The sequence below is a fragment of the Pelmatolapia mariae genome, linkage group LG4 (genome assembly GCF_036321145.2).
Source record: "Pelmatolapia mariae isolate MD_Pm_ZW linkage group LG4, Pm_UMD_F_2, whole genome shotgun sequence".
Classification (NCBI taxonomy): Eukaryota; Metazoa; Chordata; class Actinopteri; order Cichliformes; family Cichlidae; genus Pelmatolapia; species Pelmatolapia mariae.
In genome coordinates, this window is record NC_086230.1 from 23,857,281 (window position 1) to 23,880,223 (window position 22,943).

At 40.9% G+C, this 22,943-nt stretch overlaps 1 protein-coding gene across 1 annotated transcript; it reads left to right on the forward strand.

The window, feature by feature from the left end:
• Positions 1-5,955: 5,955 nt before the first annotated feature.
• On the forward strand, positions 5,956-22,114 carry ppap2d (phosphatidic acid phosphatase type 2D). The gene is made up of 6 exons (XM_063472018.1): positions 5,956-6,593; positions 16,523-16,680; positions 16,856-17,145; positions 17,248-17,305; positions 20,192-20,368; positions 20,583-22,114. The coding sequence occupies exons 1-6, from the start codon at positions 6,386-6,388 to the stop codon at positions 20,685-20,687; spliced, it is 996 nt and encodes a 331-aa protein (XP_063328088.1). The 5' UTR covers positions 5,956-6,385; the 3' UTR covers positions 20,688-22,114.
• The last annotated feature ends 829 nt before the right edge of the window (positions 22,115-22,943 follow it).

Genomic DNA, 22,943 nt, shown 5'->3' on the forward strand with positions numbered 1-22,943 from the left:
TTTTGTTTGTTTCTTCTATTTGAGCGTCTTTGATTTAGTGTGATTTTAGAAATGTATAGCAATTTTAACCCTTCCGGAACAAAAGTGTTATCCAGTGCCCTTTTAGTGGACAGCAGGTCTCACTGCCTCACATTCTGAACTTATTTCAATATTTCAGGAGGCAAAGGGCAGGACGAGGAGAAAAGGAAATTTACTCAGAACTGTGGAAGGAGAATCAGACTTACAGCTGTCAGGGGATGAGGTAGAGCAAGGCCAGCCTTTAGAGCAGGAAGGCGAAAGCTCAGAGGAAGACATACCAGCCTTTGAGGAGTCTGAGCCAGGGCAAAATAATGGCACTCCAGAAGTATAGGGCTTTGAAGTTGTGTGGTGTGGTTTCTCAACTGCCACATTGGATTTAAAATTTTTAGGCATTCTGATTTCTAGAAAACACACACACACACTTAAAGTTTCACTTCTGTAATGAATTACATTTATGAGGAAAAAAGCATTAAAGTCTATGTGTCTTGTCTTTATCAGTTGAATTCAGTTTAAATAATACATGAAAGGCAAAAACATTCTTCAGCATATCTGTGTTCTCGGCATGACTCAGGTAACACAGGATTTGAATTTACTGTTTCCTGTTTTCAGCTAATAGAAACTAATAAGACAGATTCTTCAAGATTAGGCAGTCCATCAAAACAGCAAATGATCTTGGTGTTACTGATAAGAGACATCTTGAAGAGCTCTCTTAACTGAATACAGCAAGACAGCTTAAATCTGCTGAGCCCACAACTTCATAGCCCTAGCTTACAAGTAATAGACTTTGTGTCATTATTTTGCCGTCCACTGTTTACATATCCTTCTCTGAACTTTCACCTTCTTGCTGTAAGATCAGACCCCACTCCACCTGCATCTCCTGACAGCACTAAGTATGAAACTGACTAAGTAAGACTCTCCTTCCAGTTCCAACATTTGCTGTAGCATGTGAATGTCAAATCTAAATATCACATTTTAGTCTTCTGGGTCTCAGGAGGATTTATAATGACTTACAGCCATCTAGTGGCCATAAATCAAAAATGCACAAAACTGAGACCATCTCCAAAAAGGAAAGAAAAAGTTAAACAACTAACAAAAACTCGTACTTAGTTTCATTCGTAGTTATGATTATTGCCCTACAGTAAATGCAAAGCTGTAATACTGTGTTCCAGACATCTGAAGATGGGGTTTTACTATTTTTACTGCATCACTGTAGAATTTCCCACAGACAATACACAATTCAACATAGAGAAGCAGTTTCCTTTTGCTTTCTTTCTATTTTCTTAAGTCTTTCATTTCTCTCTGAATACTCCATTTCTTCCTAGAGTTCAAAAATATGGTTGTGGTTGAAAGATTGTTGTTGTGGTTGAAAGATTAGCTGTGCAGTATTGTATTGAATTCTTTGTATTTTACGTCCAAGGATCCAGATTTTCTTCTAATTTGTAGAAGGTTAGTCATGGGAAATATTTCTGCAGGCTTTTAGGGTTCATTTCATTTACTTTCAGCCCAGTCCTTCTATCTGACAGGATCTTAAATTAAATCTTTCCTTTACTTTCCCCCCCATTTTTTTTAATTGAATCTCTGCCACAGACAATTGATAACACAGTTTGATAGGCATAAAATGTGTTTTTACACTAACAAACAGCTATTGTGCAAAAACATGGAATATTTTGCCATGGTGTGCAGTAAATGGTAAATGGACTGGTTGCTCACATTTATACACCAATGAAAGCATCAAAGAGCAACTTTGGCTACAGTTTGGCATGCAGACTGCCAAAGATCAGACCACCAACCGTCCAGTCAGGAAGTTCTGCCTCCTAAGTAACAGTCACCCTGCTACCTTAAAACATCTGAGGAAAGTGGCAGGCCTAAAAAAAACTATCTAAAGCAGATGAACAATGGAAGTCAAGAAGGGAGAGAAGACTGAGGTATACAAAAATACACAAAACTGCACTGAAAATCAGCAGCAGCAGGTCTTATGGAGTGATGAACCCAAATTTGTAATTTTTGTGCAAGTCGTCATTATTGTGTACAGAGGAGGTGAGTATCAGCTATCTGTAAAACATGGTGGAGGCTCTGTCATGATTTGGGGCTATATTTTAGCAAGTAACGGCGTTACTAACTGCATTACTTTTTTCAGTAACGAGTAATCTAACTAATTACTATTTCTATTGTTACAACGCCGTTATCGTTACTAACAAGAAAATGCGGTGTGGTGTTACTATTTTTCAACAAACAGACGGTTGAAGCTGTCTTCAGCTTACTGCATCTTATATCAGTTGCACGGAAGTAGCTGTAAGTAATCTGGACGCTACAGCTTTAAGCAGTTCCGTGCTGCTGTTTGACTGAGGAAGAATAAAGTAGTCGTGGTAAGCCAATCACATGACCACTTCAAGATGACAAAGTAACAAGGTGATATATACCAGTTTTTAAATTGTGTTGATAGGTCACGTAAAACCAGAGCCATGATAAACAATATATACGCGGCGTTTTTTCCTGAATAGTTTCATCACGTTTACTGTCTAAGGACAGCGCTAGCAAGCACTCTCTGCTTATGACCAAAAAAACCCCCCAAAAAACCAAAACAAAAAACAACCCTTTTGTGTTGGTGGGAAAATGCACCATGTCGACCAATCAAAAATGATATGACAACATGAAATTTGGTTGTTTAGGAAGAGGGGGAAGTTTTAGGAGTGACGGGGAGAAAGAGAGAGAGAGAGCAGAAAAAGAGAGAGAGAGCGAGTTTTGAGATGTGAGAGATTTGTGACGTTTAGCGTGTTTGGAGTGTGTAGTTAATGTGTTGTCTTGTGTAGTTAGTGTGTAGTGTTGTGGATAGTTTTGTGTTGTGTGTCAGAACAATGAGGTGACTGCTGTCTTCAGGTAGAAAACAGGAGTGGCACACCTGCTGTCTGACCTGCAGGTATCAGGCTGTGATGTGTTCTCCTTTATAGTGGACAGAAATTTTTGGAGTGGCACAAATAATTTGTGTGGCATCTTATTGAATGCAGAACACCTGGTTGTTATGTCAATAGTTTGAAATGGTTATAAAAAAAGGGTAAAAGGTAAATGGCTGCAAATAACTTTGTTGTTTGCAAAACTTGAACAATTTATATTTGCATTTAAAGTTATGAAATATGATTCATTAAACATGTTTGTGGTTGTTACAGTAAAAAATATAACTTTTTTCTACTCAAATTTTATGTTTTTTGTCTGATTTTAGATCAATTGTGTTAATACAGTATGTCAAAATGAAAACATAACTGTAAATTCATACACGTGAGGTTGTGCTGAAAACAATGATACCAAACAAGGCAAAGTAAACAGTTTTTAACCCTCTCGAGGCAGGCATTGCCGATTTGCAACAGTTAAAAACTAACAACCTGATTACCCCACATACATATTTTATGAGTTTTTTTACTCAGAAGTACCACTGCAGGACTTGGTTGTGCATTAGCAACAAAAACTTAATTTGAGCCTGAGAGGGTTAAAGGTGAAATGTAGAGGAAACATCAAAAGTAGTTAAAAATAGCCAATTATACCCTGGACCCCAGAGGGTTAAACATTTTTTTTTAAAGTAATGCAATAGTTACTTTTCAAGTAATTAATTACTTTAGAATCTTGTAACTCAGTTACTAACTCAGTTACCTTTTTGAAGAAGTAACTAGTAACTATAATTAATTACTTTGTCAAAGTATCTTGCCCAACACTGGTGCTGTCAGGGATCTTCTCAAAACTGATGGAATTACAACGGCAGAAAAGTGCCATCATAGTTTTAATCCAGCAGATAAAAGCTATCTGGAAAGTCTCAGATTAGCAACCACTTTTTTTTTTAGCATGATCGCAAACACACTGTCAGTGCAGTAAAAGCACTCATGGATAGAAAACTACACAATTAAACACTATGAGTCACAGGTTGGCCTCCCCAGAGCCTGGACCTCAACATTATTGAAGCAGCATGGGATCATGATGACAGAAAATGGATTAAAAGGCAGCCAGCACGCAAAAAAGAGCGTTGAATGTCCTTCGTGTAGCCTGGGATGTTTTTTCATTTCCACTTAAAATGGAAGAAATTACAAGAAAGAGAGTTCAGGCTATGTTGAGGAATTAAGGTGATCATACATAATGTTGATTTTCAAGTTCATTAGAATTGTACAAACTCTGTTTTTGCCTAATATATTGTATTTCCTTGGATGTTTTCATATTTCAGTAAGTCACTAAATAAAGAAATTAGTGGTGACTGAAGAAGGTGATGAAGTACTGTAGGTGTGAATGTGAGCATGGACTAATTACAACTTGGATAAGTTGCAGCTGTAAAATAGATAAGCAGCTAAGAAAATGCATCGATGGACTGATACACATTTTTAGCTTACAGAGATTTAGCAGATTTTTTTTAAAATGATAGAAAATACAAAATAATCCATTATTAATTGGGACCACACTGCTATATTGACATTTTTCCTTTTCTTAAAAAGTTTATCCAAATATGAATACACATTTTCTCTCTTTTTTTAACAAAAATAAAAAAACAGTAAAAATTAAAGAGCTCTGAAAACATCCATAAAAATGACCACTACTGGAAGGCTTTTGAAATGAAGCAATGAGCGATATGTGATGCAGTTATAATCTAGCTTTTGATGCTCACTGCAAATGTGCAGAGCTTTTACCTAGACAATAACCTGCTAATCCAAAAGTCAGTTTAGATCCATATCGTGAACTTTCTGTGCCGTTTGCTTGCACAGCAGATGCATCAAAGGTTATGAAATAAAAGAACTGAGTCAGAAAAAAACAAGGGTGACATATATTTGTTTACCTGTAACCCTATGAATGCACTAATGCACCCTCTGAACATCAGTGATTTCAAGGTTTTGTCTCACGGTAGGCTTTAATGTCTACTTTTTACAGTATGTAAAAAAAAAATGAAAGAAGCATAAAAAGTGGAGAAATATTAAAACAGTGCTTGTATGTTTTCCAGGTAACATTCAGTTTTCAGTTAAAAAAAGGAGTCTCCATTTCCATCAGGCTGATGGTCGATTGCGCTATAGAAAATTAGAAATTTTGAAAATTAGATGTGAAATTACAATAGGTGCTTTTGGCCATTCAAAGCCTAATAATTAATGAATAAGGTAGACGAATAATTCATAATAGAAATAACAGCTTGAGCATCAGCAGCTTAAAGTATCAATCTCAAAAAGCTGATGAACTTTTCAGAGGCGAAGCAGCAGTACTTTAATCTTTACAGCAGGTGGCAGGATACCTCCAACCCAAAGTCTGTTTGGCACAACGAACAAAAGCTTTAATAACGAAAGGAATCAAATGACCTATACAGCTTTGGATTAACAAATGAAATATCATGATATTTCATAAAGCCCTTATGCCAGTGGGGCAAAGACTAGACTTATATCACGCGTTCAGATTGTTTTATTGAGTGGCCTGGCAGACAATCAAGCAGCAGTCAATATTATGGAAATTAAATTAGCTGTATAGTGAGGAAGTCGTGTGCCCATTAAGGCATAAGGCTCAGTGCAATAAAAATGCCATTAAAAAGTCATCACAACAAAGGATATAAGATTACTTTCTACAAGGACACACTACACATCATTATTATGGAATGTATTTATACCCTTGTTTTGTTTTGTTTTGGTTTGTTATTTTGATTGTGTAAAATTTATGAACAACAAACTCTTAAAAAACAACAACAACAACAACCCACATGTCCTCTGAACTCCAGAAGTTGTATGTGGGACACGTCCTGACACTGGCGAGGCAGTTTAAGGCATGGACATGTACCCGGTCATGAGGTCAAATGGATCGAACTTGTTAGCAAGCTCCAGTCTGATCGTTACATATTGATTTTCTAAGTTTTTTTTTCCTTGCCCCAACAGAATGCGTAAAGTCAAACCCACTACCACATACCGGAAATAACCAACTTAAACGCATCAGCGCTACTCGACTTGGGATAGGAGGAGCAGTCACGGGGTTTATTTTGAAGTTCTGGCTTTCATTAATGTGCGCTGCTGCATACATGTTTCGCTCGGGACGTTTCAAAGTAGTCTGTAGAGCACGCTCCAGCGGTAGAAGTTTGTTGTGACTCGGTTTAGTCGGATGCTTGTTTTCCTCTGTCTGGTTTTCTCCTGCCTTGCTTTGCCCCCCTCTCTCTTGCCTTTGGATGACCGACGTAACCTCACCTCGCGGCCGGTTGCTTGACCAGGGTCTCCTGCTGTCAAACTTTAGTTGACATGATTTGGCGCACCGACGACGAATGGACTTAAAGTTTTGGGGATTTTCGTCGTTTGCCAGCCACTACAAACGTAAAGGACTTACTGGAACCACATTTGAACAAGTTGTCATTAACTTTTAACCAGCCAGAGACATGCAGAAGTTAAATTCCACCGGTACTCACGGCAGCATGCTCCCCCAGGATGAGGAGCTCCAGCGGCGGTTAGCTGACAGCGGAGGATCCGGGGAAGGGAAGGAGAACGGAGCTGGGAAACAATTCCTCACCCAACCTGAGGTGGAAAGCTCGTTTTGCACCAAGAGGAAGATGCTTGTTTGTTTGGATGTGTTGTGCCTTTGTATTGGTAAGAATTTGTGTTACAATTTCACTTAACAAGTGTACTATTTTAAATCTTTAAATACCAAGATCAGTGTTTTAATGACTCTTGAATTCTGTATTTGCTTTTTCCCTAATGTCATAAACAAAGTTGGTTTCAGACAAGGGCAAAAAAGCACAAACTATCCAACGCTGGATTGGGATTTGTTAAAGTTAACGAAGCTGCAAAGCATTTTTCCAGAAGTCAAGTGGAAACTGCTCAGACTGGAGCAGAAAACTTCAGCTCGGTCCCCTCTACATGCACGTGGGGGCAGGAGGGAGGGAAGAACCGGGGAAAATGTGGGTGGGGGCTCAGCTGGCAGCAGCTGAGTTGTCCCGGGAATTCATCTGTTCCCATGGTAACTCCCAAATTTCCCGGGAGAAGAACGTGGGAATAAGGATAAAAACATGCCCCGTGCGTATGATCCAGTGCCGAATTACCTCTATGCAGAGCTCTTAGCCTCTCTCAGGGTTAGCTTACTGTTTGTAACCAGCAATTCACCACAGTGAGCTCAGAAGCTTTGCTTTAATATAACTAGCAAGCTTCACATCAAGAAATAAAAACTGCCAAGGCCACATTCAACACAGACATGAGAGCCAACATAGATACTAATCACAACCAAAAAAGTTAACTTATTATGGAGAAAAACAAACTTGCAGTTGATTCATATCAAATAAACGATAAAACCAGTCATAATCACCAACACAGGCTATAACGTGATTGTCCAGATTGCTTTGATTCAGTAAAGGGGAAACAAATATTCATTCTGTTCTTCCAAGTGTTTTAAGATTGGACAGATACTCTCTCTCAGTATTCTTAAAATCTACTAATTACGGCCAGCGTGAGATTGAACTTGCAATGCAGCAGAACAAATAGAACCTCAAACACTCGAGTTGAAGAGTTATAATTGTTCAGAATCAAAGTAAAAGTTTGTTATGCATGTTGACATGTGCTTTAGGCCTGATTTTAGTGCCACCTTTTTAAAGATAGTAGAAGCGATTCACATGTTTTGTTTTATAATGATGTAATGAACCATGTCTAAGGACTTTAATGCTTCTGTGTTGTTTTCAGGGCCAGTGCTAAGCCACAAAGGGTATAGGGAATATAGAAAAGTTAAAGGAAGATGAAAAAAAAGTTTTATTTCCACCTGAAATTTGTAAACTACCTCAGAAAGGTATTTTTACTTTTAATTGTTTCATTAACTGTACTTCAGCCCCTTTCTATTACTTGAAATCCTCATAAAAACTTGTACACAAAGTTTATTTGTTTGTGTAATAATACATAATTCATAAATTCCATGCCGTCATCTCACATGACTGCAAAAGGGAAGGGAGCACCAGTGTTGTGTGAATTAGTGTTTCAGCTGCAACTGAAGCCAGAACCCGTCTAGGCAGACCGACAGGTCTCAGGCTTGGCCGTTAAATCTTAGGAAGTAGCCTGGCAAACTGGATGACAGGTCGAGGTAGTCACTTTTCTATTCTTACTATGTTATTCTTAACCCCTGCAGGTATACTATTAGCTGTTTAGTTTGTGCACTTTTCTGCAGCTTTGTTCTGGGTTTAGGAAGTGGCTAGCAACCAAGCATCAGTCAGGAAAGTGTAGGAAATGGGCTCTCTCAGTTCTTCTCCTAAGACATAAACTAAACACGCCACTAGCTTTCTCAAAAAACTGTGTGCTCTGACCCTTCTTAGCCCCGGTCTGAACAGATAACAGTGCTGAGCCTGTGTTGCTGGGCATCAAGCTGAACACAGCTGAGAGGATTTATAAAGTCTGTTGGACTAAAACGTTCAAGTCAAAGCTCAGCAATCTCTAAAGTCCTGGTTTGATTTGATTCTTTGATATGTTCCTGGTACACTTTGGCAGCAAAAGTGTCTGAGAACAGACTGTTACACGTTTTCAAATAATGACTTGCAGTAATAATGCAAAGGTACAAGGTATTAGAGCTTGTGATTAAAGAGATTTATCTTACTGATTTTGAGAAGAAGAGTCTTTTTTTTTTTCAGTTTTATTAAGCACAGTGAGACCACAGCACTAGCTATTATATGTCACAGATAACAATCAAATGTCCTCAAATAAGATGTAATTTACAGTACAAGGCATTATTTCCCCCTGTTGTTGCATATGGTGCTGTATGGGCTATTGGATTACTCCATCCTGACTGTATCTGTCTCGCAGAAGCCCGACATTGACTCATCTATGGGCATTTAGCATTGAATGTCATCAATTGTTGGAAATGAATTGGACCCTTCATGTCTCTTAACCCTCATATGTCTGACTAACCAAAATTTCCCTTAAAAGTGCCTTTATCAGATTCCCTCAGACAGTTGACCCACCAGCATTATTCATCCTTTAAAGGGGCTCATTCACAACTGTAAAAGTGGAATTTTGCCCTGAAGCACCGCCACTCTTTATGCAATCAGCTGAAGAGGGATTCTGCAATGTTCTGAGGTTATCGCTGTCTCTCCAAGTCTCTTTAGGGCTTAATTCACATTTGAAGTGGCGACGTAAAACTAGTATGTTGTGGTGTTGAATGAGCTTTAATCTGTCTGTGTAATGTGGGGACATTGAAGTCATTAACTGAGGCTTTGGCTGAGTTTACCTGACCTGATTCTTTCTCAACACCAGGCTTGTCTAATATTGTTGTACTTTGCGTATCACAGTGTTGATTATGGGGATGTTCGGGCATGCACATGATGCCTGACAGAGATAGATTGTTTTGGTTAAGCTCAGTGCCAGTAAGTTCCATGTGATTTGCAAACTGCAATTTGTTTTCAAGTGTTTGCCTGTGTGCTAAAGTGTGTGCATGCATTATTGCTGGGACTGGGACTCAAAGAGAGATGACAATATTTTTCACCCTGTGGCTGCATGTACTATGTAGAGTCCAGCCACGCACATGTCAGGAGGTTTGAGGTTTTTGTCATATCTGACGAGCGTGCAGGGACAAGACTTCTAGACTATGCTGCTATTTCCCTCCTGCGCAGGTGGCCCTGACTCTATCATCACCATAATAAAGTAACTCCCTTTAAGGGTAACTGAATGAAAGCAGCACTTGGTTAGCCTGCTGCACAACAAAAGCTCATACAATATAAGTGAAACATAAAGAATGTTGTGAGGCATGACTTTTCTCTAGAGGTTAATTACAGAGCTATGCCATTTTTACACATGCCTGAAATGCAAAAGATGATAGCTGTGGTTAAAATGATACAATTTACATGGATTGTTTTTTGTGTACAATAGAAAGAGAAAGCTGGAAACAGTTGATTGCTGTTGTATGTGTGTCTAGACATGAAGCAGCTTGCCAGAACAAGATGACTGGTATCTACGAAAGTGATCTGAATACTGAAAGGCCTGCCTCTTTCTACCCTACATCCGCTTATATCCTCTTCTCTTTTTCTTCTCTTTTCTTCAGCCAAGCTCTACTTTGGGACCAAAGGTGTCCCACTGTTGTAGTGAGGCGTGTGAGTGTGTTTTACGTCTCCATGTGTTTTGGGCGGGTGTCAGATTTTTGTTAGAGGATTTTTGGTTATACTTATTTGGCAGAGAAAGCTGCCAAGTGAGTCAGGCAGCAAAAGGCTGACATGTCAGAGCGTGCAGTTGTGTATAGGCTCCGAAATATTAAATTGTGTGCGTATGTGTGTGTAAAAGTGTGGGTGTGGGTGTTTGTATGTGTATGAGTCATCGCTGTTAACTACCCTACTACAGCTGCCATGTGCTTGCTGTTTGTTGACAAATTTGCCGGTCTTGTTTTGCTGTGCGTCTTAGGCCCTGACTCTGTGAAGTTATGGAAAACATTGGCGTCAGTCTGCGGCTGACAGATGGAGCGCCATTAAAAATGGCTCAGTCAAATCATTAGCTAGTGGAAGAACTGATTTCGCTTTCTGTCCCCTCTTAGTCTATTAATGCATCTCCTTCCCGTTTGACAGTGCTGCAGAGTTACAGGAATCCATTAAGTACGCTGTTGCTCAGACAGACCACATGGGCCTATTCACTCCACTTTTCGGTACATCTTCCTTCACCCATTAGCACGCTGGAATCGACTAAGTCCCACGTATCTATAGGCTGAGGGGCAAGTAAGAGCTTGAATGAAGGAAAAGCCCCAAGGGTGGAGAGCGGAGTAAGATACGGAAAGACTGAGGAGGCAGAGGATCTACAGTAGGGGTCAGGGGTCAAACCCTTGGTTGCTCGAGGGATCCTATACACAGCTGTCTGTTTATGTCTCAGTGAGGAAGTAGTACTCAGAACCAGACAGGAAATGTTCAGACAGCAGATAGCTTCAAATGTACTTTTAATGAGACAGCTGTAATCTTCTCCTAGATGACGATTCCATAAGTGCCCAGGGTGGTCCATAGGTATTAGCCATAATGAGCGAATAAAGATGTGTGTATCGCTCTAATCCTCAGCGCTCATTAGCTCCAATGGGCCTGGAGAGGATACCAGAAGACTGTCTACCTGACTCCGAATACAGGCTGTAACTCCGCCTTTTCGTCTGTTAGAACTAATGATTTGTCTTCTGTCTGTCTCCCTATAAGAAAACTTAGACATTCCCTCTTGGCGCCATTGCATGGTTACCCATCATCGGGTACATTTTATCATTGTGTCTCACCTCACCTGCTGGAGACTATTCTCCCTTAATCATCTCAAGCTCTGACTGTCCTAACAGCACATTCCCCTGCAAATCCGAACACTCTGACAAAACAGCCCTGCAGGTTTGAACTCTTTCCATCCATAGAGTGCCACCGCAATCATGCTGTACCATGCTAAATACCTCTCCAGCAGTCTAAACCAAAATCCTGTGTCATTTTCACATTGCAGACTGGCAGCTCTCACCTCACAATGCACGCCCTTACCTTCATGCCACAAAAACCACTGGGGAACTCTTTAAAGTTTCCAAGGTATGCACCACAGTGGCAGGTTCTTTATGTTCTTGCTGAATCAGACAGACAGACAGACTGCTTCAAACTTCCCCGCTCAGGCCCTGAACTCCAGAGTCAGGCTCCAGGAAGCAAGGCACTGAAGTGTGGCAAGAACAGAAGCAACTGTGGGAAGCATGTCTCTACTGGCTAGTGGCAAGAGTAACAGTGGAAAGGGCAGGCAAGAGCTCTCCTGGTGCACTGTTAGGAGTTGAAAAAAGCTAAGTTTTTAAGCGTCATTGTGTTTTATTTTTCATGGTCATGGAGACGTAGGGTTTGCATTTGCTCGGTGTTGAGTTATTAATGTAGTGCATTAAACCTCCATAAATATTAACATTTTTGGCCAGCGAGGTACTTTGAGCGGTCGACTGTTTCTTTCTGGGGCCCCTGTTTTTGCCTACATTAATGAGTTGGGTATGGGCTGATAAATGAAGCAGTGGGTGTACTTAAACAGTGTGTGTGGAGTCCAGCTGCAGCAGATGTTGATGATAGCAGATGGTTAACAAAACTCTGTTGTGACTTCTCAGCCTGCCTTTGTTCTTCACTTAAAAATCTCTCGTTGACGCCATCAGGGCAGACAAAACAGACCCATCTCCCAGAACAATCCGGCCAATTATGGGAAAGTAAAAGAGTGTGTGTGGGTGTGTGTGTCAGTAAGGAGGCAAGCACTTACTCTTCCCCCATTCCTCCCTTACCTGGATTGGGCCACCAAGGAAGAACAGGATGTACCAACTCTCATACACACACGGCACTTTAATTGGGTTTTTTGCCATCCGCGGTTGCCAATAATAATCACAGCCTTGGTACGAATGACTTCACCTGCTGACTTACCTGCCCTACAGTACAACTGCCTGTGTGTGTTTGTTCTTTTGTGTGATAGAGCATTATGCAGTGAGGCGCACAGTCTCTCTCTGGACTAACTTTTAAAACAGAGTTTTTTGTTTCAGGTACAGATTCTCAACTCTGCCTGTAATGATCTCAAACTGAGAAGGGATTAGATGAAATAGCAGATCTTATGGAGACAGCTTCGTGCCACTCAAGTCATTATTGCACAAATAATTGCAAAAACCCACCCAGTCCATCTGCAGACTGCCATTTATGAGCGTACTAGGAATGCCGTCACGCTGCTTCCTTCTAATGTTGTTACTGGGGATTATCAACCTCGCAGAGATTCAAATTACAACACTGCACGATTCAGTTCACTGGCTTATTATTTTTGAAAGGTTGACTTGAAGGTAAATAAGCACCTTAAAATTTAGTTGTGATCTCCTGGCACATGCAATCTGGTGAAGAGCTCAGTGTGGGTGGACCACCCGTGAAGGGTGCTGCACAGGCCACGCTCATCCCGGTCCCAGGTCCTGCAGGCCACATGGCTCTGTGTTGACAGGTCACTAACAGTCTGTCCTCTAGCTTTATCAAAGGGCAAAAGTAGAAAGAGGCCTGTGCAGTCAAATATTATTGAGTGTGATGGAAACAGATGACCATTACTGTGGCTTGGAGATAGCTTTAGGATATGTCATGCTAATCCATGAGTATACACAGGCTGTTTTTTAGTGATAGAAGCAGCAGCATCCATACGAGTGAATTTAGCTCTGTGATAGTGATTGTGGTGTCTGCATTAATGGCTGTGTTTTGGATCGTTAGGGGGTTTTTCTGTGGTTCATGGCTCTGGCATGGTTGGTTAATTTTTTCCAGGTGGTTTTTTTGTGGTGTGTTTTGGTTGTCTTGTTAATCTATGTGGCTGTGGATTTGGTTTGTTTGCATCTTAGTGTGTTTTTTTTTTTTTTAATGTGTATGTGTTCGGTCTGTGTGTGTGTCGGGGGGTATTCTGCCTGTTGAGGCGGGGTCGTGTTTACAGAGCGGGTCCCAGCAGAGCCCAGATCTCTGACCCTCACATTCCAGAACCACCACTAATCGCCTCCGTCTGCTGTTCTTTAAAGAGGAACCTTTGCTGCATCTCTCTTGGCTCCATCTTTCCAGTTTTTCTCACCCCAGTTTTACTGGGGGTTGATCAGTAGATGTTGAGCAACATGACTTGAAAGTATGTCGATGAATTCCTACCATCTGCCCTCTTTTCTTTGCACTCCTCCTTAAGCCACTTTTTTCATTTGCTGTTTTTTATTTTTTTTATTTTGTTGCTTTTGGTTGTTGTTGTTCTCCTCTCACAGTGAGCTCATTCTGGGCTGTGGTCATAGATGTGTAAATTAGAACCAGAACAGTTTCTCAGAGAGAGGCACATATCCCCTCTTTTCCTCCCTCCCTCTTTCCCCTTCTTCTTTCTATCCTTTTGACTATTTGAAAGCATTCCTGCTTTGAATGTTAGGCCCAGTGAGCAGCACATTTTGGCTCTTGGAGCCAGCCCACTCCTCTGCCTCCTTTTGTGTCCTCTTGCAGGCCTTCCTGGTCTGGCTCTCTTTTGAGCATGTCTTGGCCAGGTGCAGAGGTTGGCTCACAGCTGCCTGACAGATGAAGTGAGAGTCTGTGGAGTGTTTTTCAGTCATGTTGTGAAAACATTTTGAATGTAGTTGTAAAGCATAGAGGTTGACTGTGACATAGGAGCTTGTAATTTCTTTAGGATTGTTCACAAACGAAATAACTAATGTGGTTTCAAGTATGTTTGCTCAGTTTTTCTCTTGTGATATTATCAAGGAGCTTTTTAAACCACTAAACCACTTTTGTCATGTTTAGTGATTATTGCATGCAAAAATGGGGAAGCATTACAAGCCGTCTCTGACTGACGTGACACTTCCTTAGCCTTTAAAAAGTCTTACAGTATAAGTGTTTGGACTTTAATGGAGCTTCTCACCATTATTTCTGTGTCAATACAACAAAATACTGATTTCTGGAATCAGATGAGGGGCTTTTAATGGATTATATGGAAACCAGAAAGGGTCAAAAGAAGCCCCTGTTCAACACAAAATAGTACTTGTTGTTGTTTTAAGTATTTGTTTCATTATTAAATGCTAAAATGTATCATCAGTGTTTGATTACCCCCAAACACAGCATATCTCTGTCAGTTTAAAAGTCCTTATAAAATGTCATCAGCTTTTTATTTTAGTGGATTGTTGTTATGTTGGGGCTTTTGCATAATACTTATTTGAAAGGAGTTGACTGTACTGGAGAAAAAATCTGGGTGTGGATCAAATAACTGCACTTCTTCACTTGGGTATGACATGCATAGGGGTATTATGATCAAGTGATTCAAAAAGATGCATTTCATGCAGGTAACACAAAGGCAAACATGAACTCTCATTGAGGTTATTTATTTATCTACCAATTAGCACAAAAGCAAACGCAGGTACTCCATTGATCTTAGCTAATGTAAACTCTCACTAGGATAACCACAAGATAGAAGATATGCTCATAATATAACTTCAAGGTGTATGACTAAAGGAGATGTTCTAATAAATTATTTTACTAGCAAAACAGGGCACACCTGTATATATAATCGATATGAATGCGTTTGTTATATGAGGCACATCAGTGAGCTGAATTTGCATATGATGCATCTGTACACGTGTTATCTGGATGGGATGAGTGAGAGATTGGGGTCAGATGTGAGGCGTTTTCTCTCTGTGCTGGCGTCACAGGCTCTGCTATCTGTCTACAGGATGTTTCCCTCTCTCTTTCCCTGCCGTAACATCTCATGAAATATATGGACGTGAGCTTGTTTTTAGTCTTTGTTTTGTCTTTCTGTGAGGGCAGCTTGACTTTGACTGCAGAGTTTTTTTTAACACACACACATTTGACTTATGTCTTACTGTATCCCAGCCCTAATCACGTCTCTCGTGCCTATCAGTAAGTTCAGTAAGGTTGAATGAACAGCATGGGAGTTTAGTTGACTCTGTGTTTGGTTAAAGCTGATACGGAGCCAGTTTTGGCAGATCTCAAAGTGGACAAACTGTAGCTACCTGCTGTTCATCAAATACTCATTTCCCACTCTTTTCTTTCAAAATTTGGTGATTTATCATGATTAAAGGAATGTTTTCAGACCCTTGTTTATGTGTTTGAGTGAGAATCCTTCTGGCCTGGTTTTAAATGTGTATCCTGTGTTCTTTTCAGTCACGTAGTCTGAGAGATTCCCTGGCAGGAGCACTGTTTTGGCCTGGGAGCGTTCCAACCAACAAGCAGGCCTGGGATGATAGGGAGAGGCACAGAGGTTAATGATTAGTCCCATGTCCTCGCTGCATTCCATGGGGTGACAAGGGGACATGGGATAAGGGACAGAGAAATGGAGCACGCTGGGACTTTAGAGGGATATTGGCTATTAGTGTTAAGTACAATGCAGAACAAAAGCCGTGCAGCTCAGCCCTCGTTTGTGGAGCTACAATCACCACCTTCCAATTCGTCATTAAAAACTGGTTAAAATGCAAATTTTCCCCAGTGAACTTTGATCATGAGACTGTGTGGTGATGTTTACCTAAGCGAACCAGACCTTGACCACTTTCACCTGATAACATAAATTCTTATAATTAGTGACCAGCCAGTAAACATAATGTGGGACAGTTGTTAATATAAGTTAAGATGGATTAAACTGTGAGTCACTGCTTTTGGCTTGAAGAAAACATACTTGTTTAACAATACACAGTGACTTTATTGTCTTCTTTGAGCACTCTGATGTTTTTGTGTAACATGCTCTCAATAACTTCTTCCTCCTTCCTCATCTGAATTCTCCACTGTCATGTTGCCTCCATTTTTTCACATCTTTTCATGTCTGTCAGCCTTCTCCTTCTCCCTGCTCCCATGTTGAAAGCAGCTATGTGTGGAATTCCCTGATCCCCAGGAATCTGGAACTCATATCACCAAATGACTGACGCTTTAATGCTACCCCCTTTATTATGTTAGAAGGCCATTTTCATATGAGTAGACAGTACCGCTGTCCATGTATCGTGCTGTCTCTTTTATTTGTCATCGTTGTTACACAGACCACATCATAGATATTCATCAAGCCATCTTTTGGTTTTTTTGTCTGCCTCCACTTCCTTTTCCCCCCCGACCCCACCCCAGCCTCCATCCCATTTTTTGCATGCGAGATGAAGTTTGTGACTCCCTACAAACGAGGCTTTTTCTGCGGAGACCCCAGCATCACTTATCCCAACATAACGACCGAGGCCATCCCCGACAGCCTGCTCATCGCTGGTGGCATCGCCATCACTGGTGTAGCGGTAAGACAGTAATTGATGTTATGTGTAAGGACAGTGAGTTAAAGCTATCATCATCTTCTTATTGTGTAAATGTGCGTGTGTTTGCTTAAAAGTAAAACAAACATACTTTCACAGTATTTGTTCAGCCTGGCAGTATGGCAAGTTAAAAGTTGTCTCCTGTCTTTGTTTTTTTCAGATTGCTGTAGGTGAATGCTATCGTGTACGTTTCCGAGGTGTGCACTCACGGGCTTTTGTTAGAAACTGCTATGTGTCCTGCCTGTACAAGGAACTGGGAAGCTTCCTGTTTGGCTGTTGTATTGGTCAGTCTCTCACCAACATGGCCAAGCTAAGCGTAGGTCGCCTGAGACCCAACTTCCTGGATGTGTGCAACATCACATATGCATCCATTAACTGCAAGGAAGGCATCTATGTCCCTGCAGAGTCCATAGTCTGCAGTGTGGAGAAGAAGTTGGAGGAGGAGGCAAGGTGTGTGGTTTATGTGCAATTATCTGCTTTCTAAGGGTGGGGTATACAGAAACCTAAGTTAATGTGTAACATTTGGCTGCTTTTATGGATCTTCTCTTTCAGGAAGTCCTTCTTTTCCGGCCATGCTTCCTTCGCGATGTACACAATGCTTTATCTGGCAGTAAGTCACCTTTGCTTCACAAACAAACAAACACACCCAGTCTATCGCCAAACAAATCTGGAAAGTTGACCTCTACATACACCTGAGCTCATATTGTGTAATTACTGTATTCACCCCAGTGTTTATAGTATTAGAGGAAGATTACAGTTCTTGCTTTGTTTTCAGTTTTTAAAGACAACACCAGCCCCTAGAGGCCGAGAACAATGCTAATTGAACGTGTGGAAACACACACCAAGCCATGTGCTGTTAAATACATTCACGGTTCCCAATCTTTGAGAGAACCAATTCTCTACAGGCATCCAGCTTCCAACCAAAAGGGCTGGTGAGACAGAAAGATAGGGAGGAGGAGGATTTGGAGTGGGGTAGAGAATGAGGGAGAATGTTTTCCACAGGGAACATGAATAGATGAAGAGACTCCACAGACAGAGGAGGCCTTGTTGTGGGTCTCATTTAGTCGAGGGGGGAGAGCTGAATATGCCTGCTGAGAGATCGACAGGCTTCTTTCAGCAATAGACACCCTCTCAACCCTCCAAGCCTCCCTCCCCATCTCTTCATTTTTCTCTCACAGCACACTGCCCTGTAGTCATGGGCGCATTGTGAGAGAGAAGTGACAGTTAGAGGGAGACAAAAGCACATTATTATCTACGAAACGTTCACATACCTCACATAGCCTTCATCGCTAGCTGTTAATTGATGGTTTTCAGGTGACATAAATATTTGTATTCAGCTTCAGCTGAGATGAATGAAAATAATTTGTTGCTTTTCAAAACTCAAAGTGAGGAGAAAACCTTCTCTATTTGTACAGTGCTGTGTCTTATTTCTGTATATTTCAGTTATAGAGAGCCAGACTTGCAGGTTGTTGTTTTTTTTTAAATTGTCTTAAGCAGTAGTTTTCCAGACTCTCTGAAAGTCTTCTTTCATTTTCACTTCAGTCCATCTGACTGGGACTAGAGGAAAGATTTTTTTGTTGTTGTTCGTCAGACCACTTAACACTGACCTATGAATTGTTCAAGCATAACACCTATCTTAGTCACAATCTAGCAAAGAACCAATTATAAATTATATTTTTAGGTACTTTGCTACTATCGGCCTGTGACAAAAACACATAATTTCTTCCCATTTCTTTAACCGAATCTATGGAAAATATGTTCGAAAGGGATAAAATAACAGTTGCACCAACAAGGTGATTCTCAAAGAGCATTTAGCTCAAAAACTTTACATATCTCTGCATGGTGTACACTGTGTCCTTAAAATATTTGAGGAAACTAGATAAATGGAAGACAAAATACGAAGTTTCAAGCCTAAAAAAACTAAAAAAAAATCTACACCAGATGAGCAGTATTTGAAAGTCATGTCCTAAGAATAGGAAAAAGAATCCAGCAAAGACCTGACACAGGACCTCAGAGACACAGCTGGCCCTGTCCACCTACTGTTTGCTGAAACCTTGTTAGAGATGGTCTCAGTGGAAGGTTTGCTTTCAAGAAGGAAACCGGTAAGAAAATGCTGCAGTATGCTAAATTAGACAAAAACGTCACATCTTCAAGTCATTGTGAGTACATACAGAGAAGGTCAGGAGAGAAGTTCAACAGTGAGTGTCTACAGCTATCTGTAAAACATGGTGGAGGCTCTGTCATGGTTTGAGGCTGTATTTCAGAAGTGGTGTTGGGGATCTTGTCAGCATTGATGGAAATATGAATGAAGAAAGTACGTCAGATTTTGACTCACCGCTGAATACTATTTCTGAAGCATCTGATTGGCAGTCGTTTCATTTTTCAGCGTGACAATGCAGTGCAGTAAAACCATACCTGGATATAAAAATTCACAATGGAACACTGTCAGTCATAGACTGACCTCATAAGAGCAAATCAAAAAATTATGGAAGAGAACAGAGCAAAAGGCAGCCAGCATCTACAGAAGAGCTTTGAATATCCTTGAAGATGCCTGGAGAACTATTCTTGAAGACTACTTAAAGAATTCACAGGGAAGCTTGCCCAAGAGAGTTCAGACTATGTTCAAAAATAATAAAGAAAATACCAATTTATCCATTTATGTTTCAACAAATCACTACATCTATTTCTTATTTACCTAGCAAAAGATAAAGAAATGAGGGGTGGCTCATAATTACTGCACAGTTTTCTTTACAAGTCCACAGCAAAATGTTCCTTTTTGAACAAAAAGAGAAAGAAAGGGATGAATATTGTGGGACTGACTGAGAGGAATGAAAGGGTAGCGAACCGAAAGGAAGAAGTGGCGTGACTAAAACAAAAACCTAATGTTCTTTTTTTCTCCACACAAGCACGCACACACAGAAGTTGCTGCTTACAAATTATTTGACAGAGCTTAGACAACCTAGTGAGAATGTGTCAAACTTGCAGCTACACGCCACCACGACCTTGCCAGCTACTTGTGTGTACAGCAGGAATAGTGACACCTGTTCTCAGTTAAGATAGGAAAAGGAGAGACAGCGAGGATCGGCTTCCCAGCAGTAATGTAGGCCACATGCTCCCCAGCGGCTGTTTGACTCAGACATACCTCCAGCCACCTCATAAAGCGAGCCCTGCATCTGCATTCAGCTCGACCTGTGACCCCATTTTCACGCACACAAACAGGACCTCTGTACTGTAGCGCTGATGCACGGGATGAGGATGAACAAAAGCAGGAAGTTGGGTTTAAAAAGTGCTAATGAAACCATGCCAAACTTCTTTTCCCCCCTGTGGGCAGCAGATTAAATGGATGTTCATGTTCCACTTAGTTTATAGAACTTCAGTCATTAGACATAACCATAAATTTATGTTTGTGGGGGCATACATTAGCACATAAGTGCCCATAGCCATATATTCACTTAGTAGTGAAAATAATAATGGTATTTATCTTCTTTTTTTGCAGTTCTACCTGCAGGCACGGCTGTCGTGGCGAGGAGCTCGGCTATTGCGCCCACTTATACAGTTCTTCTTAGTAATGATCGCTATCTACACCGGATTGAGCCGCATCTCAGACTACCGTCACCATCCCACTGACGTCCTCACAGGCTTTATTCAAGGAGGGCTCACTGCATACTGGGTGGTATGTTAAAATTCACTGTTGTCTAAATAGCCTGAATACCAGTTATCTTTTTCCTCGCAGGGTTTGTTTCTCACTGCTTTCTGCTGACTGTGTTAGCTCAAACACTATGCTTTCTCCCTAAATTTCCACTCTCTGTTTATAAACAGTGAGTGATTGACAGCATGTGTGGTCTGCGTATCTTTCCTGACATTTGTTTTTTTGTCTGTGCCTGCAGGCCTTCTATATCTCCACCATGTTTAAGCCCTGCGCCCGCCCAGACCGGTCTCCCACTAGCATGTCCCTGGAGAGTCCACTGTCCAGCCAGCAAACTGTCTGTTAGCAGGTGCATGCAATCAATTCAGGAATCGGAGGATCAGAGAAGTGAACTGCAGAAATACAGGGAGAGCAGTAGATAGCACAGGTGAGGAGCACAAAGAACTGAGGAACTAGTTTAGAGAAAGGATATCATTCTAAGAAAATATTGAGAGTACAATCTAACCTGCTTATACTTTTGGTATATTGATATACACGCAAACATACAGTCATCTAACACATATAGACATAAGATAAATGCAACAAGACTACAAGTCAAACCCGTCCAGTGGAACAAACTTTGTGGTAATATTAGAAATATTTTTTTTATATATGAAAAAAGATTAAGTGTTTATTTTTCAAGATAAGTTGTAGAAGCTGCTAAAGTTGAAAGCTAGTTTGTTTTCTTCTGGTATGGAGGGCTTTGGCAAGTGCGTTTGCTTAGCTTTCAAAGCCGAGCCAGTCACCCTTTGGTCTCGGGTTAGAGATGAGAAAATACCAGCCTCCGTTTTTGGTTTTTGATTCCTTGCTCAGCTTGGAAAACATGAGCCAGCAGCTGTGAACTGAGACCATCGGACCTCAGATGTAAAGACAGCTCTGTGCAAAGTGACGGAACAAGCACAGGCTTCCTAACGATCTTTGCCTTCAGTCGCACGACGTGCCACTAACCTAAAAAGTCGACCCTACGCCACTGTGACTACATGATAAAACACATGTAAGCAAAGGACAACAATGTTTGAGCTGTGATAGAATGCCATCTTTCTCTTTTGAGTAACCAAGTCAGTGACTGGGAGCAATCTGACCAGGTAATTTCTCTTCCCATTCACTGCCACTTTCCTGCTACTAACCACTTTGACTGTGTCTCAGAGGTGGAGGTTTTGACTGAATTTTGTAACCTCTGACCTTTTGTCCCTGGACTCCAAACTCTTGGGCTGCACCTTGATTTATGCCACTCAGACAGGAGCCGTGCAGCCGCGATCCCAGCGGTCCTCCTGTGCGTCTTTATTAATAGCACTTGAACATAGTGGAACCCTCTAATTATAATCAATATTATATATTTTATCACAAGTTTGAATAATCAGTGTTTATTTTTGTTAATGTCCGACTCATACACTATATTCTTTTCATGAAAAGATAATTATTCAAACTGAATGTAAATAGCAATTTCATTTTATAAACCACAGAACCACAGAATTTCAAGTATTAGTTCAAGTTTTGGACCGTTTTTACATGTTTATGTAAGTGTTTGTATTTACGTTTTTGTCGATCGGGTACAGAGAGTTGCTTTTGTACCTGTTGTAACTACTAGACTGAGCCACAGATGTTATCAGAAAGCTATATATATTTTTGTGTTCCCAGATATTTTTGTTTGTTTGATTTGTCTGTGAATGCCACAGCGGCAGAAATAACCACTGTACTCAAAAGAAAACCAAACCATTAAACCATCGAATGTTGAATGTTTCAAAGTTCTTCTGTCTTTTTTTAATGTTTAGCTTCGGCAGACTGAAAAGTGCCTAGCACACGTACACATACTGAATGTCGATGTATCAGTGTTTAAAAAAAAAAAAGGCATTTAGCCTTTTCCTCATACTGGCATTCATTATTTACGCGGAGGATACCAAACATGGTGTGGAGGTAAGGAAATCATGAGCTGAAATAAAACAAACATTTAACAGAAAAAGTGATTTAACCATGTGGTGTTTTGAAGCTTCCACTCCAGTGCCCTCGTAGTTTCCTTCATCTCTCTCTCCCCTTTCATACCCTTCTTCGTTCTGCTCCTTCTCTGCACTCGGTCCTTTTCAAGTGCAGTGGAGCATGATGGGCTGTTTCGGGGGGTCATGCTACCATGGAGATGCTTAGTCAGATACAGGTCGGGGCGTCTGAGGCATTTTCTTTGATTTCTCTCTCTCTCTCTCTCTCTCTCTCTCTCTCTCTCTCTCTCTCTCACACACACACACACACGCTCTTTCTCCAATGTACTTCGAGGCTTAGGGAGGGAGAAAAAGCAGCTCAGATGAGACAGAGAGGGCAAAAGAGAGAGAGAGAGAAGGAGGGAGAGCTTCAGTAATGGCTGTGTGCATAACGATAAGGTAAGGGGACGAGCAGGGAAAGTGGTCCAGTAATGAGGGGGAAGCGTAACGGAGCAGTTGGCAGAACAGATGGGCTGGTAGATTGGCGAGAGTAAGGGTAATGGTTGTGGGCATCAGGGTGGGAACAAATGTGATCCCGTTTTTCAGGCCTGTTTTGTTTTATAGGACTGTAACTGAGAAGCCTCGTTTTATTC

Bases quoted from the DNA above. Each gene is read 5' to 3' on its own strand.
- ppap2d (XM_063472018.1), top strand. From the start codon at position 6,386: ATGCAGAAGTTAAATTCCACCGGTACTCACGGCAGCATGCTCCCCCAG. The intron at 17,306-20,191 runs GTAAGTCACCTT...CTTTTTTTGCAG, and splicing joins ACACAATGCTTTATCTGGCA to TTCTACCTGCAGGCACGGCT. The intron at 20,369-20,582 runs GTATGTTAAAAT...CTGTGCCTGCAG, and splicing joins GGCTCACTGCATACTGGGTG to GCCTTCTATATCTCCACCAT.